At 45.9% G+C, this 15,291-nt stretch overlaps 1 protein-coding gene across 2 annotated transcripts in view; it reads left to right on the top strand.

Annotated features, from left to right (window-relative positions):
* Positions 1-13,742, top strand: part of Lcmt1 (leucine carboxyl methyltransferase 1) — a 56,697-nt gene extending 42,955 nt beyond the window's left edge. For both annotated transcript variants that reach the window (XM_052762872.1, XM_052762873.1), the window contains exons 8-11: positions 3,777-3,878; positions 5,107-5,198; positions 11,301-11,398; positions 13,519-13,742. In XM_052762872.1, the coding sequence (XP_052618832.1) occupies positions 3,777-3,878; positions 5,107-5,198; positions 11,301-11,398; positions 13,519-13,541 (315 nt within the window). In that variant the 3' untranslated portion in view covers positions 13,542-13,742. The remainder of the gene's footprint in view (positions 1-3,776; positions 3,879-5,106; positions 5,199-11,300; positions 11,399-13,518) is intronic.
* Positions 13,743-15,291: the final 1,549 nt, after the last annotated feature.

Raw genomic sequence — 15,291 nt, 5'->3', positions numbered from 1 at the left:
TGATTCTTGGGGAAAGTTTTCAAATTTTTATTTTATCATTGTATGATGGGGGAAATGTCTTTCTGTACACAGCGAATATGTGTTGCTCTAATTGGTTGATAAATAAAGCTGTTTCACCTATGGCAAGGCAGCTTAGAGGCAGGTGGGAAATTCAAAGAGAGAGACAGGAAGAAGGCAGGGAGAGACGTCAGCCAGCCACCCAAGGAGCAGCATGTAATGGGACACAGGTCAAGCCACAGAAAATGTGACTACTTACAGATTGATAGAAATGGGTTAATTTAAGATATAAGAACTAGATAGCAAGAAGCCTGCCATGGCCATAGTTTAAAAATAATATTAGCCTGTATGTGTTTATTTGGGTCCGAGTGGCTGTGGACCAGGTGGGATACAGGAAAACTCTCAGCTATAATTGTATTATCTACAGAGGCAAAGAACATGGCTTAAGGTAATTTTGGCTGTATTAGGAGGAGGAGCAACTCAAAGGCCCTTAGACAAGCAGGAATGTGAGTAGAAGACATTGACTGTTTGTGACTGGTGTGGAAGGATGGGGACGAAGGGACCTGGGACTGCCACTCATGAGTAGTGTGGAAGGTATGACCTGAGGGGGCTGGAGAGGCTACTTGTGAATGATGTGGAGATTGGGGACTGAGGCAGCCTAGAGTGGCCACTTGTGAACAGTGTGGAGGGATGGGGGCTTATGGGTCTGGAGTGGCCACCCCTTAGGTCCAGCCAGGAGTTTCATGTGGGCATTTGATATACTCCTGTATTGTAGTGTAAAATGCCCTGTTCCTACAATCACTGACATTGATCTAGTGGCTGCAGAAAAACAAGACAAAACAAAACAAAAACCCTTCGGGAGCTTTGAGATGATCCGGCTTGAGTCTGAGTCCTGTATGGTGAGGACAAGTTGCATACACTCTGTGTGCCTTTGTTCCCTTGATGGAGAATAGTGATAGCCCTGCCTCCTAGTGTGTTGTGAGGCATACGTGAGTTAGTCTGTGTATTTGCCCCTGCGGCACTGCCCCAGTTCAGTAAGTGCGGGCTGTTCGAATTCCTTCCTCGGTGTTCCAGTTGTTTCCTGCTGGGAGGCTGGCCCCGATTATATACCCGTGAGCACCACGTGGAGGCCTCTGTTGCTTCTGCCGGGTTCTCCTGAGATGGGGTCTCTCGCTGAACTTGGAGCTTGCAGGTTTTGGCTAGGCCGAATGGCCAGCCTAGCCCCAGGGATCCTCCCATCTCCAGCCCCCAAGCACTGGATTATAGTTGCATGTGGTCAGACTGGCTTTTTATGTGGGTACTGAGCATCTGAACTAGATCTTCAGGTTTGTGCAGCAAACTCCTACCCGTGGAGCCACCTTCCTAGTCACAGTTCTTTGCTATTTAGTGTTTACCTTGTAGAAATTCATGAGATGCTGTACAGCAGTAGGCAAATAATAAGCAGAATGTATGCTAGCTGTTTTTATTATTTACTTACTTAGTTTTTTTGAGACAGACTCACTGTGTACCCTGGCTAGCTGGGAACTTGCTGTGTAGACCAGGCTAGCCTCATACTTGGGTGATCGTCCTATTTCTGCCTCCCAAGTGTTGGGATTCCAAATGTGCACCCCAATAACCAGTTTTTTTTTTTAAATTCTCTTTTTAATGGGATCCCACTGTGTTGCTCTACCTCAACCACTTTATCATTTCCTCTTTATTTCATTGCATGTAAGAGCAGCAAGAAGACTTGGCCATATAATATAATTGTGGGCCGGTCCAGGCTAGACTGGGGTTCAGTACCTCCTTCCCAACTCCAGTCTGGGTTTGGGTTCTGGAGTCGCTGGTTCTTGGTTGGCTGACTGTCCTCCTTCCCACTTTAGAACTGCAAACATTCCTCAGCCTGTCTTCCCTCCAGGACCACTGCTCATGGAAACCAGCCCTCAGCTTTCTGTTGATGTCTCCGGGGCATGGTCTGCTTTTAGCATGCACACCCGTGGTGAATGATTGCCACATGTCCGTCCTGTGTGTTCTGCTTTGTTCGTGTGCCTCTTCTGTACTCTGTCCAGAAGCATTTGTCTAGCATGCACTGGAAGGTGGTGGGTTGATTCTGACTCAAGGCCTTCCACTCTGGAGCATGCCTGGAACTGTGCCAGATTTCAGTGTACTGTCCTGCTGTCCTGCACCTGGTTCAGCTCCCACCACCTTCACTTTGTCAATAGAAATGAAACTTAAATCAGCAGTCATCAGCCACCAGCAGCCTCACAATGTAGATGAGTTGCTTACATGCTTTTCCCAGTGTATTGTTTACAGTGACAAAGCCATGTTGGTAATGGGGTGATAACAGCACACTCTGGGCTTTTCACATACCTGTGCTCGGCACTGCTGTAAGTTCTCCATGTATTTGCTTGCTTCGTTGTCATACAAATCCATAAGGCTGGTGTTAGTACTGTCCTGATAGAGTTAAGTTGCCCAGTTTCTCCAGGGTCACAGCTATTGTCAAGCCAGGATTCAAACCCAGGTAATACAGTGAGGAAGAATGTGCTCAGACACCTTCTGCCCTGAGGCACACGAGAGAGGCTAGCATTGCTGCTGGTCTGGCTTTGGAGGAGGGACTCTTACTGGTAAAGTGATGCCTTTTTATTCCCTTGTGTGTGACAGGGTTCTGGGGTATATGCTATGACACTATACAGTAGCACCATGTCTTCTGGCCCTCAGGAGGCTGAGGCAGGAGACACCAATTTAAGGCCCATTTAGGCAAGAGACTATCTCAGGGCCAAAGACCAAACAATAAGAAAGGTTCTATCAAGACAAGCAGATCTCTCTCTGACCCTAGACCTTAGTCTTCTGCCTGGGAAACAGTGCTGCCTGCTGTGTTATATGCTTGTTAAATGCAGTAAAGACGGGTTAGTTTGCCTCTTGAAAGCACATGGTAACGTTCCGTTCAGATTTCTCTATGCCTGGCTTCTTCTTAAATTGTTTTTTACATTTATTTACTGTATATGTTTCTGCAGGTATATGGGCACACATGTGCCATGGTGAGTGGGTGTGTGAGTGTGTGTGTGTGTGTGTGTGTGTGTGTGTGTGTGTGTGTGTGTAAGTCAGAGGATAACCTGCGGGAGTTGGTTCTCTTCCACCATGTGGACCCTGGGACTGAATTAGGTGGTCAAGCTTGGCAGCAAGTGACTTCACCGCTGAGCCCTCTCACGGGTCCTGTACTTTGCTGCTGCTTTTTTCTCTGTTTGTTTCTCTGTTTTCTCTGTTGGTTTTTGGTTTTTGGTTTTTCAAGACAGGATTTCTTTGTGTAGCCCTGGCTGTCTCGGAATTAGTTCTGTAGACCAGGCTGGCCTCGAACTCACAGAGATCCACTTGCCTCTACCTCCCGAGTGCTGGGATTAAAGGTGTGTGCCACCACTGCCCGGCTATATTTTGCTCTTAAGAGTTTATCTTAAAGTCATTCTGTGCCTATCTCTATATTTTTCTTGCCTGTTTTCACAGCTATATGATAGTTCATTTTATGAAGGTAATGGAATTGATTGAACTTAATAGGTATTTCTTCCCATAGTCTTCCAGTTACACACAGCTTGCATCTTTGAACATGTATGTGAGCCTCTCTGGCAGCAATGGAATTGTTGCACTAGGCAGGCATGTAAGTGGGTGTGTGCTGCTCTGGGGAGGGGGTGCAGCAGCTCAGCTTATGTCTCACAGCCCTGCTGAGCTGCCGCCGGGCGTGCCACCAAATGCCAGCCTTGACTAATATTGTCACCTTTAAGGTTGTGGCTAACCAGCTTTTCCCTTCTCAGGTGAACATGGATGACCGGTTTGGGCAGGTCATGATTGAAAACCTCCGGAGGCGACAGTGTGACCTGGCAGGAGTGGAGACCTGCAAGTCACTGGAGTCGCAGGTCAGAGCAGATGCCGAGCACTTGCTCCTTCATTAGCCAGCAAAGCAGGACACTCTCCATGGCAGATACACCATGAAAAGCCCTGTTCTGCCTGTGACACAGGCAGAGTGCTCCTCATGGTAGGAAACCTCAAGTCCTGCCTGCCCTCTTGCTGTAGAAAACACAAATTTACAGTCCCTACAGCTCATTATTTTCATTATGCAGGTTTTTTGCACAATTTATATTATGCAAAACTTCAGACAAGCATAAAAGTAGAAAGCAAACGCTTATATCCTATCACAGCTTCAGTAATTGTCAGTATTTTCAGTATTGTCTCATGCCACCACCGTGATGTTATTTGTTGGTGCTGTCAGAATATTTTTAGACATACTGGACGATATGTGTTTTCACCCTAAATGCTTGTTAAAGACCCTCCTGCTGAAGCCGGGTGGTGGTGGTGCATGCCTTTTAATCTCAGCACTTAGGAGGCAGAGGCAGGCGGATCTCTGTGAGTTCAAAGCCAGCCTGGTCTACAAAGCAAGTTCCAGGACAGCCAGGACTGTTAGAGAAAAAAAAAAGGCCCTTCTACTGTTGGACTTCCTTCCAGGGTAATGTTACTGTGATCACCCCTCAACTCAACAATAGCTCTTTCATGCATCTGATTCTCAGACCAGCTTCAGCTCTTCCTGAGAGTTTACAAGCATGTTTATAGTTAGTGTATTTGACTTGGCATCTAGCCATGATCTACACTTTATAGGTGATTAATACATTGTCTCTCTTAATCTGTAGTAGTCCCTTTAAAAAAGAAAAGGTCGTTTATTTCCTGGAGATAATATCCCGTACCTGATGCCATTTAAATAGACTTTGTCCCATGACTACTAAATGACATGTTGCTCAGGTTGAGTGTAGTAGCTCACACCTGTAATCCTACCCCTTGGTAGACTGAGGCAGAAAGATCATATGTTTGAGACCAGCCTGGGCTAGCAAGCTCCAAAACAGTGTATACTGCATGGCAAAACTCTGAAACCAGCCATCTGTCCAACCAAACAAATAACTGTTGTTCATAGAAGAATTTTTTTCTTTGTGTCTCTACACTCTAGTGGGTTTCCCCATGTGCATATAGAAATGGCAAACCGAAAAGAAAATGGACTGGATATGGGCTTTTGAAACACAGCTCAGAGAAATTCTGTGTGCCTTAGAGTCTCAGGTACATGCTGAGAATCATCCATGTCTCTCCACCCTCTTTCAGAAGGAACGGCTGCTACTGAATGGGTGGGAGACGGCATCCGCAGTGAACATGATGGAGCTGTACAGTGGGCTTCCTCGGGCAGAGGTGAACAGGTATGTGAGTGCCGAGCCCAGGCTCCAGATGATTGGGAGTCAGAGGCTGGCCGACTGTGTTCTTTAATGTGAACAAATCTAACCTTAACCACACGTATTTTGGACTAAGGTAAATATTGGTAAAAGCTTGATAGAGTAACTCATTAGCCACTGGCTGAGATAGCACCCTTGCCAAAGCAGATGATTTGAATGGAAATAAGCTGTTATACCCGGAAAGTTCCCAGAGCCACCACGGCAGTGGAAACTTTGTGTAATCCCTGTTTTGGAGAGAAGATGATGCCGCCCACAACTTCTAAGAGATAAGACCTAGGATGACACTTTTAAACAGACTCTTCCTTTGTTATGAAAGAAAGATAGATTCACTGTCCTAAAACTATTTCTTGCTGAGGGCATGAAGTCTTGTACGTTTACATGGTTCAGTTAACTCTTATTAACAAGTTGGGCCTATTCTCCAATGGTCCCTATACACAGGCAAATATTTATTTATTTATTTACTTATTTTGTTTTTCGAGACAAGGTTTCTCTGTGTAGCTTTGCACCTTTCCTGGAACTCACTCTGTAGCCCAGGCTGGCCTTGAACTCACAGAGATCTGCCTGGCTCTGCCTCCCAAGTGCTGGAATTAAAGGCGTGCACCACCACCCGGCTTAAATATTTATTGATACATAGACTCTCTTTCTAAATCAGTGGGTTCATACTATATACAGTAGTCTCAGAAGTCATATTCCCTTTTTAAAGTTTAATGGATCATATTTATATTTGTAATATCAAAATATTGAGGCCTCCATATTTTGTTTACATGTTTGCATAGCAATGTCGATAAGAATAACTGATACTGTGGTAAATTTAAAGAAATTTTTTTTTTTTTTTTTTTTTTTTTTTTTTTTTTTTTTGGTTTTTCGAGACAGGGTTTCTCTGTGTAGCTTTGTGCCTTTCCTGGAACTCACTTGGTAGTCCAGGCTGGCCTCGAACTCACAGAGATCCGCCTGGCTCTGCCTCCCGAGTGCTGGGATTAAAGGCGTGCGCCACCACCGCCCGGCAATTTAAAGAAATTTTAAAATGGCCAGTTCCAGACATTTCCTTGTGTGGTCTTGCGTCTCATTTGTTTCAGTGTCTCCATTAAGACAATGCTCGGGAACACAGCTGTGCAGGCGTCCATCTGTGTTGTTGCCGGCTTGGTTCATTTCCTGGTGGCTCTGTGCTTCCTCATAGGTCCTATCCCCTTTCCTTTGGGGTCCGCTAGAAGATCATGTGAAGAACTTTTGGCCTTGCTCTTCCTTAGATCTTACTGACATTTAGAAAAGTATCGTTTCTTTGTTTTTCTTGTGTCCAAGTTTCAGTTATCTAGGTAGTGAATGCTTTGAGAGTGCTGTCTCACAGGCTGATGCTTTCTGGATTCTTGTGGAAGCTTCTTTTTTGTCAGGCTGGCTTCCACTTGCTAGGTGTCAGGGTGACGTTTCGAACATTCCTGGTCTGACATCTATAATGCTGTGGCTCTGGTAAATTTACTCTAAACAGCCAGGGGGAGTCTGCAATGGGCATCAGCCACGGAGAGAGGAACTCCTTTCTGGGCAATCCTTTGTCTCATGCAGCCATGGTCTTTTGCAGACAACAATATGTAACCCTAACAGAGACCAGGTGTGACAGGAGATGATGAGCTTTGCTCTGTCTACCCTGAACAGGCCTCCTGACTCTGAATGTCACATGGGTTTTGTCTGCATTTTCTTGTCTGAACAAGGAATACCGGATCCGAATTGGCCCCGAATATGCCTGTTCTCAGGCGTTCACGGCTAGTGAACAGCTTGGGCTGAGTTCTGTCGGTTCTGTTCATTTCACTCTGGAGCCTTCATTAGGGCATTGCTTTCTCTGTTCTGGAACCTAATTAGGTAGTGTGCCCTGGATGTTTTGTTAGTCAGCGTCCATTACTATGACACAGCTCAAGTCAACTTAGAGGAGATGCATTTTGCTGCACAGTGTGGAGACTGATCCATGGCTGACTGGCCCATGACTTTGGGACTGTGAACTGTGCAGCAGAGCACACTGTCCTCTCATGGCCAGGAAACCAGAGAGGACGACAGGCAGCTGGTGCAAGCAGGGGGGGTTTGCCTTTGCATCTGTATGTCTTTGGACTGGGATGTCTGGGATTGACCCGCACACTGAGACACTCTTTGAGGTGTCCTTCCTGTAGTCTCTGGGCAGCACACTGGCTTTCTTTATTCAGGTGCTAATAGCTGTGCTTTGGGCCCAGTTACCCTGGCTCTTTCTCTATACAGCCTGCCCGTTGTTTTGTTTTTTGATATTAGTTACTTTCTGCCGCTGTGATTAAAAAAAACACTCAGACCAAAAGCAACTTGGGGAGGAATGGGTTTGTTTGGCTTATACTTTAAGGTTGTAATCTATCCTTGAAAGAAGTCAAGGCAGGAAATCCAGACATGAACTGAAGCAGAAACCATAGAGGAATGCTACTTACTGGCTCATTCTATCACAGGTCCATGCCCAGGACCACCTGTCAAGGGTTGGTACTGCTCATGGGGCTGGGTCCTGCTACTTCAATAAACAATGGAGACAGTGTCCCATAGACATACCCACAGGACAGTCTGATCTACACAGTTCTTCAAGGTTCTCTCTTCATGGGTGACTCTTCATTGTCTCCACTTGACAATAAAAACTAACCAGACCATTTTTAAAATTTTATTTTTTATTTACATGTACATGTGTCTATGTTTATGTATGCTGTATTTGTATGGGTGATTGTGGAGGCCAGAAGAGTGCATAGGATCCCCTGGAGCTGTATTTACAAGCAGTTGTGAGCTGCCCAACCTGGGTGCTGGGAACTGAATTCAGGTGTCCTCTGCAGTGAGTGCTGAGAACTGGACTCAGGTCCTCTGGAAGAGCAGGAAGCAGTCTTACCTGCTGAGCATTTTCCTGGCTTCTGGGCTGCATTCTTTTCAAATCTTTCTACTCCATTGCTTTTGGCTTCTGAGTCTCACCATGAACAGTCTTGCTGCTGCTGCATATCATGTGCTTGGCTTACCTGAAGGTTCCACCACCAGGTAAATCAGTCCATCATTTTGCATCTCTGCCACACACAAAGTCTCTGGCATGGGCAAGATGCAATCAGATTGTCTGTCACAGTGTGACAAGGGTGGCCTCGTGTCCAGTTCCCAGTCCGTTTTCATTTCCACAATAAACTTCCTTGGCATTGCCGTGTTTTCTGGGTTTTTACCAGCATTCTGGCCTCACTCTGGCTTGCCTCTCTACACTTCCCGCACTCCTCTGGCACACCATCTCCAAAGGTCATTCAGTAATCAGGTCTGTGGCAGCAGCAAAAATCTGTCTTCTTCTCTAGGCAAATTTTCTGCACTAGTTAGCTTTCTGTTACTGTAACAAACACTGAGATGGACGACCCATGTCTAAAGTGAAAATACTTATTTTTCCTCAGAGTCTGAGTCATCCAGTCTGTGACTGGTGGGCCCCACTACTTTTGACCTGTCATGAGGTCACATGATGACAGGAGCATGGTAGAGCAAAAGTCACATGACTCATGACCTTGAAGCAAAAGGAAGATGAAGGGACTGGAGCCTCACAGTTCTATTTGGGGACACACCTGCAGTCATTTAAATTCCTCCTGCTAGGTCTCCCCCTTACAGGCTCCTCCACTCTCAGTAGCACCACCCTGGGAACAAGCCCATCACTCTTCCTCAAACCATAGTAGATGCCTTTAAGTTCAGCCATAGTACACTGGGGAGGGGCATACTCCCTCCAGATGTGGTCCTTCGGCTCACATGCCATGATAGAAATGATCACACAGCTACAGAAACATGCATGTGCACACAAAGATTGCAAATGGCCTAAGGACATTACTAGCAGAGGCTGTTGCAAATAGTGGGGGTGTGGATCTTTTTTTTCTTCCTTTCTTCCTTCCCTCCCCTCTCCCCTCCCTCCTCCCCCTCTCCCCCTTTTCTTCCCTCCCCTCTCTCCCTCCTCCTCCCTCTCCCCTCTTTCCCTTCTCTCCTCTCTCCCCTTTCCCCTTTTTGGTTTTCTGAGACAGTGTTTCTCTGTGTAGCTCTGACTGTCCTGGAACTCACAGAGCTCTGCTTGCCTCTGCCTCCTGAGTTCTGTGATTAAAGGTGTGTGCCACCACTGCCTGGCATGGGGATGTGGATTCTTGTTTACTTCATTCTGATACTCTGGTTGTACCTTAGTTTCCTTCACAATGTGAACATACTCCAGTGGAGAGATACAAGGCTTATTGCTATTTTGTTTGTATATGTTTCTGTATATATTTATTTATATTTAAAATGCTTGTTTGGTAAAGTCATACTGTATATCTGATTTTTCAAATAACGAAGTGTTACACATTAGAAACCAAAGGAAACCTTTCCTTTCACCCACTGCCTGTTTCTTTTACTACCCATCTCTTCAGATAACTGACTTTTCTAGTTTTGTTTGCATTTCCCCAAATTATTCTGTGCTCCCTGAAACATGTGCACCCCACTTTCTTGGCACCGATGGTGGTACACTAAGCACACATTCCTTGATAAACACCCTGTATGAAAAACTCCAGGATTTGTCTTGGAAGTTATCCCATGCTAATCTGTGGAGCTCTGCCCTGGTTCATAGTCTGGCTGTAGAGACCTGAGGTATGAGCATGCTGTAGTTCATACAAATCGTCTACTATATTCAATTTTTGCTTGTTACTAGATTGGAACTGTTGTGCTGTAGAAATGCTCTTGGCCATTTATCTTTGCATATAGGGTCAATTCTTAAAGAGGCAGGGTGGATCGCAGGGTCAGAGGATGTTCTTTCTCTGTGTTGAAAGAGACAAAAGTGCCCTCCAGGAAGGCAGTTCTGTTTGGTCATCTTACTAGCAATCAAGAAAGTGCCTTTTCTTCTGTGTTCAGCTTTCGGTCTTCATCTGAGTGTTGAAAACTATTGTTCTGTCTAGTTTTATGTTAACTTGACACAAGCTAAAGTCATCTGAGAGGAGGGAACCTCAATTGAGAAAATGCCTCCATAAGGTCAGACTATAGACAGGCCTGTAGGCCATTTTCTTAATTAATGATTGATGGGCCCATTCCATTGTGGGTAGGGCCATCTGAGTCCTGGATTCTATAGGAAAGCAGGCTGAGCAAGCCAGTAAGCAGCACCCCTCCATGGCCTCTGCATCAGCTCCTGCCTCCAGGTTCCTGCCATGCTTGAGTTCCTGTCCTGGCTTCCTTTGGTGCTGAACAGCAATGTGGAAGTGTAAGCTGAATAAACCCTTTTCCTCTCCAATTTGTTTTTGGTCATGGTGTTTCATCACAGCAATAGAAACTCTAACTAGGACAGCTATCTTGTGTTTTCATTTATATTTATTTTCTCATAAATGAGTTTGAAGACCTTTTGTTTTTCTTTTCTGTTAGACTGATCTTTTCTTCATCTTTTAATGTAAAAGCTTTTCATACTGAAATTTTAGAAATCTATAAAGAGTTACAGGGCAAAGAAAGTAGTCCTTTGCCATTAGCATTCCAGAGACCTTTCTAGTTTGTCTCGACTTGAGGTAACCCTTCCTCCTCCTCCTCCTCCTCCTCCTCCTCCTCCTCCTCCTCCTCTTCCTCCTCCTCTTCCTCCTCCCACCCTTCCTTGTCCTGCGCCTCCTCTTCTTCCTCCTCCTTTCTTCCCGTCCTCCTCCTCCTCCCTCCAAGACCGCACATTAAAGTGTATGCTGTTCCCACGCTAAACTCCCAGCACTCTTTCTTCCTTTTGAAAATCTATCTTAATTTCATGTGTGTGAGTGTTTTGCCTGCACGTGCACATGCAATGTGTACCTGGTGTCCCCAGAGGCCAGAAGAGGGAACCAGATCCCCTGGAACTGGAGTTAAAGGACAGTTGTGAGCCTCCATGTGGGTGGGTGCCGAAAATTGAACCTGACTCCTGGAAGAGCAACAAGTGCCCTTAACCACTGAGCCGTCTCTCCACACTCCCCAGCCCCTTTCTTCTTGGCCACAGCATGCATGCTGTTGTGTATCCAGATTCTTTCCAGGTGGTGTCATGTCATAACTGTGGACCAGCATCTTCCTTCCTAACTGTCATCTCCATCTCCTGTTCTGACTTCCGCACAGAATAGAATCCCTCGAGTTCCTGGATGAACTGGAGCTTCTAGAGCAGCTCATGCGACATTACTGCCTGTGCTGGGCCACCCGCGGAGGCCAGGAACTCGGTAAGAGAGTGCTTCTGTCCCCTGGGCTGGGGGCAGGGCAGCTTTTTTCTCCCAAGAATGAAAGGCACACCGAGCAGTTCAGATTCAGAGAACTGGAGAAACATGTATGCATACTCACAGTGTGTCCAGAGAAGTCATCGTTTGCTCTTGAGGTTTTTATAGCACAGAATTAGGGACATTCTTTGAACCACAAATCCTCAAACAGCCAGCCAGCCCTTGTCAGGCCTGCCATAGGGTTTCTGCAGTTGGGAAGGTTGAAAACCTTGAGAGGTTAAAGTAATAATCTTAATAAAAATAACCAGAGTTTGCCCTCTCACCAGCTCGTAACCATGTTTACTAGATGCTAATACACGGGCTGTTTGATTTCTCAAAGGCCCACTCAGCGTCCAGGCAGTTTCTCCCTCTCTCTAGGGCTGAGTGTAGTTTCCTGACAGGCACGGTAGACCCCAGGGTTCAAGCAAGGACCCCAGCACCTGGCTCTCCGGGTTGGGTCCAGCCTCTGCTGACTCCTGCCCCGTTCGTTGTTCTGGCTCCCAGTAGCTGGCTACTCCAGAGCAGAAGAGCCCAGCAAGACCACATCAGATTCCAGGTCTCCGGTGCCTTCCAGCTTCCCACAGTGTGGTCTTAGTGACAGCTGGTAGACAGGCAGCTGACAGTCCAGCCTGCTTGGCCGCCGAAGTTCAGCTCACAGAGTCCTTCCGACGTGGTTTTGGATGGAAATCCTTTTGTTGCTGTGTTTTATATTGGAACCTCCTAATAATAAAGGGAATTGCAGTTAGAACTTGGGAAAATTGTAAAAAGTAGAGCACAGAAGCTCTAGTGATGCTTCCTCTACTGTTTTTTTTTCTCTTTCTTTTTTTTTTCTCTCTGTTTTCCTTTATTCACAAATTTTAAAAAGCAGTAAAATGCTTAGTTGTCCTAAAATATTGAGTTCCTCCTCTACTGTTTTCTGGATAGTGTCATTTATTTTTAAAAAATTATTTATATATATATATTATTTATTTATCTATTTATTTACTTGCCTTTTTTTGTTTGACCATTTGAGACGTGTAAAGCAGCCTGGCCTTCAACTTGGCATTCTTCCTACTTTAGCCTACCAGAATTACAGGTGTGCCTCACCTGACTTCATGTTTTGAGGTTTCAAGATTTGAACCCCGGAACCTCACACATTTGAAAGCAGTGAACCACGAGGAGGGTGTGGCACTGCCCGGGCTACACCTTCTGCCCTTGTGCTGAACTCTTGTCTTATCTTTAGGAGAGCTGAATTTACGTGTGCATATAACTGGGCTCCTGCATTTTTTTTCAGTTTAATCATGTGACATAAACATTTTCTCCCTTGCTACTAAACTTCTTGAAGAACATAACTGTAATGAGTGTATTAAATTCTGTCACAAGACTATGGCTGAATGTACTTGACCTCCTCAAGCTTTTGGAAATACAGGTTTCTTTTTTTTTTTTCTTCAATTTGACACACAGTTACCTTTTACTAAATTATAAACCGTAACCTTTCCTTTCTTCTCCATTCCCCAAACTTCATATTAACATCTTAACATCAGGAAATACAGGTTTCTAATGAGTTTAAGTTAACTGTTGTTAAACAGTAAGTTGAACTGCTTTCATTTTTGTTTCCCTCCTTTTTTGGGGGGGTGGGGTGCGCTTTGGGAACAGGGTGGTCTGAAACCCAGGCTGGCCTCACACTTGTGGTCCTCCTGCTTCAGCCTCCCGAGTGCTGTGTTTGCAGGTGAGCACCGCCACGCCTGGGCGGGTAGAATAAACAGTTTAGTGTCAGGCTTCTTTGGTGTGTCAGCACACAGTGAAGAGCCAGCTCTGTGTTTGCTCAAAGTTCAGCAGTCAGCAGGTAGATTTTGGACATTTACTGCTGAGAGCCCATAAATTGTTATGAAATGCTTTCTTAATCCATTTTAAACCACCCATAAACCAAAGCTGGCCTGACCTCTCACTTTCTTCTGAAATCTTGTCTCACACTGGAAGAGTGCGAGGTCCAGCAGTGAGTTAAGCTGGTGCCCAGGGGCCGGCACATGGACACGTAACAGTGTCCCCCACCCCAGTTCCTTTGCTCTGCCACAGGCATCTGACTGCATCTGTGTTCCTCCCCTTAGGTTTGAAGGAGATAACCTATTAATCTGCTGAAGGTACGAACCTGTTGAAGGTGGAGGCTGAAGTCTCTAGCAGAGCCAGTGCCCTGGGCCCCCTGAGGGATGGGTGGCTTCATCTCTGTTGTTGGCCCTGTTGCACACCCAGAGCCTTTGGTTACAAAGGTGGTCACGCCAGATCCTGTTCCTGTCCCTTATCATTGTTTAAATAAATCTCACTTGCCACTTGTCTGTGTGTTGGACTTGGCTGGCGACCGTTGACATTCTTGGCTCTGTGGGGGTGGGCCAGGGTTCACATCCATGGCAGCTAAAACCCAGGATCCTGAGTCTTACTTGGACCTTGGTTTATCCTGTGAGTCAGAATCCATTTGGGAATCTACTCTTCCCTGTGCTCTGTATTGCGACACTTCATGGGCCCTGACCCTTGACCTGCCGCCGATGCTGGAGCTCTTCTCTGGTGTTGCTGCTGCCTTGGCTGGCTAGCCTGCTTCCTTGCCTCTTTATTTCCAGTTACCATGGCGGGTTGGACAGTGTCTCCTTAAAATGCCCTAGATCCTCGGAACCTGTACACATGTCACCTGCTGTGGCAAATGGGCATTTTGCCAATGAGATTAAGCTAAGGGTCTCACAACAAGATTGTCAGGGGTCATCTGGGGCTCTGATACAATCACCAGGGTCCACATAAGTCAGACAAGAAGACACAGCCAGACAACAGGCAGTGACAGAGATTGTGGAGAGATGGATTTTGAAGATGGTGGAAAGGGCCAAAAGGTAAGGAACCATAAGCAACTTCTAGAAGCTAAAAAGGCTGGGGAGATGACTCAGAGTTAAGAGCACACACTGTTCCTGCAGAGGAACCAAGTACAGTTCTCAGCACCTGTACTGGGCGACTCATGACTACCTGTTACTCCAACTCCAGGGGATCTGAAGCCCCTGTTCTCTGGGGGTACCTGCACTCACATGCACATAACCACACATGAGCACACACATACATTGATCGCTAAAATTAAATCTCTTTAAAAGGCCAGGAGTCCCTAGAAAGACACCCCCACCCCCCACCTGCAGAAAACTTGACAGGCTGAAGTTATGGATTTCTTCTTTCTGACCTCCAGAACCATGAGTGAATCAACGTGTGGTGTTTTCAGGCTCTGTGAGTATGATATGCCACAGTGGCAGTATGAGATTAATATAGTCATTATGCTGCAGATTAGAGCCCCATAATTTAGAAGAAAACTCCAGCCTGATTCTGGAGGTGCATGAACAGGAATGGCTGTGGGGAAGCTCTGGCATGGTCCTCAGCTGAGGTCACAGTCCCCTGCTCCCCTCTTAGGACACTCACTTGTGCTTTACTTGCAGTGTGCCTGTTACGGGAGCAGATGTATTGAGACAGCCTGAGAAGAAAGCGGAGTGTCCAATGAGAAGGCTGTTCCTTTCTGGTCACTTTCACTCTCAGGACAGGAAGGTCTCGGGTTTGTAATGATGTTTCTTATTTTCTTGAATATTCTTAACAGTGTATATGAAACCCTGGGGCCGTAGTGGGAAGCTCAGTTTAGTGGAGCAAGTCTGTGATATAATAAGATTAAGGAATGGACTAAACATAAAAGCACATTGCCACTGGTAAATGTGGGCATTGTTTTTGTTTGTGTAGCCTGTGGTAGTTTGAAAGAAAATGGATCCCCATTGGCTCATAGGGAGTGGCACTATTAGGAGGCATGGCCTTGCTGGAGTAGATGTAGTTTTGTTGGAGGAAGTGTGTCACTAGGGGGTAGGCTTTGAGGT

The sequence above is a fragment of the Peromyscus californicus genome, unplaced genomic scaffold (genome assembly GCF_007827085.1).
Source record: "Peromyscus californicus insignis strain IS unplaced genomic scaffold, ASM782708v3 Scaffold_4__1_contigs__length_199733344, whole genome shotgun sequence".
Taxonomy (NCBI): Eukaryota; Metazoa; Chordata; class Mammalia; order Rodentia; family Cricetidae; genus Peromyscus; species Peromyscus californicus.
The sequence above is the reverse complement of the archived record's forward strand: the minus strand, read 5'-3'. Positions and strand labels throughout refer to the sequence as shown.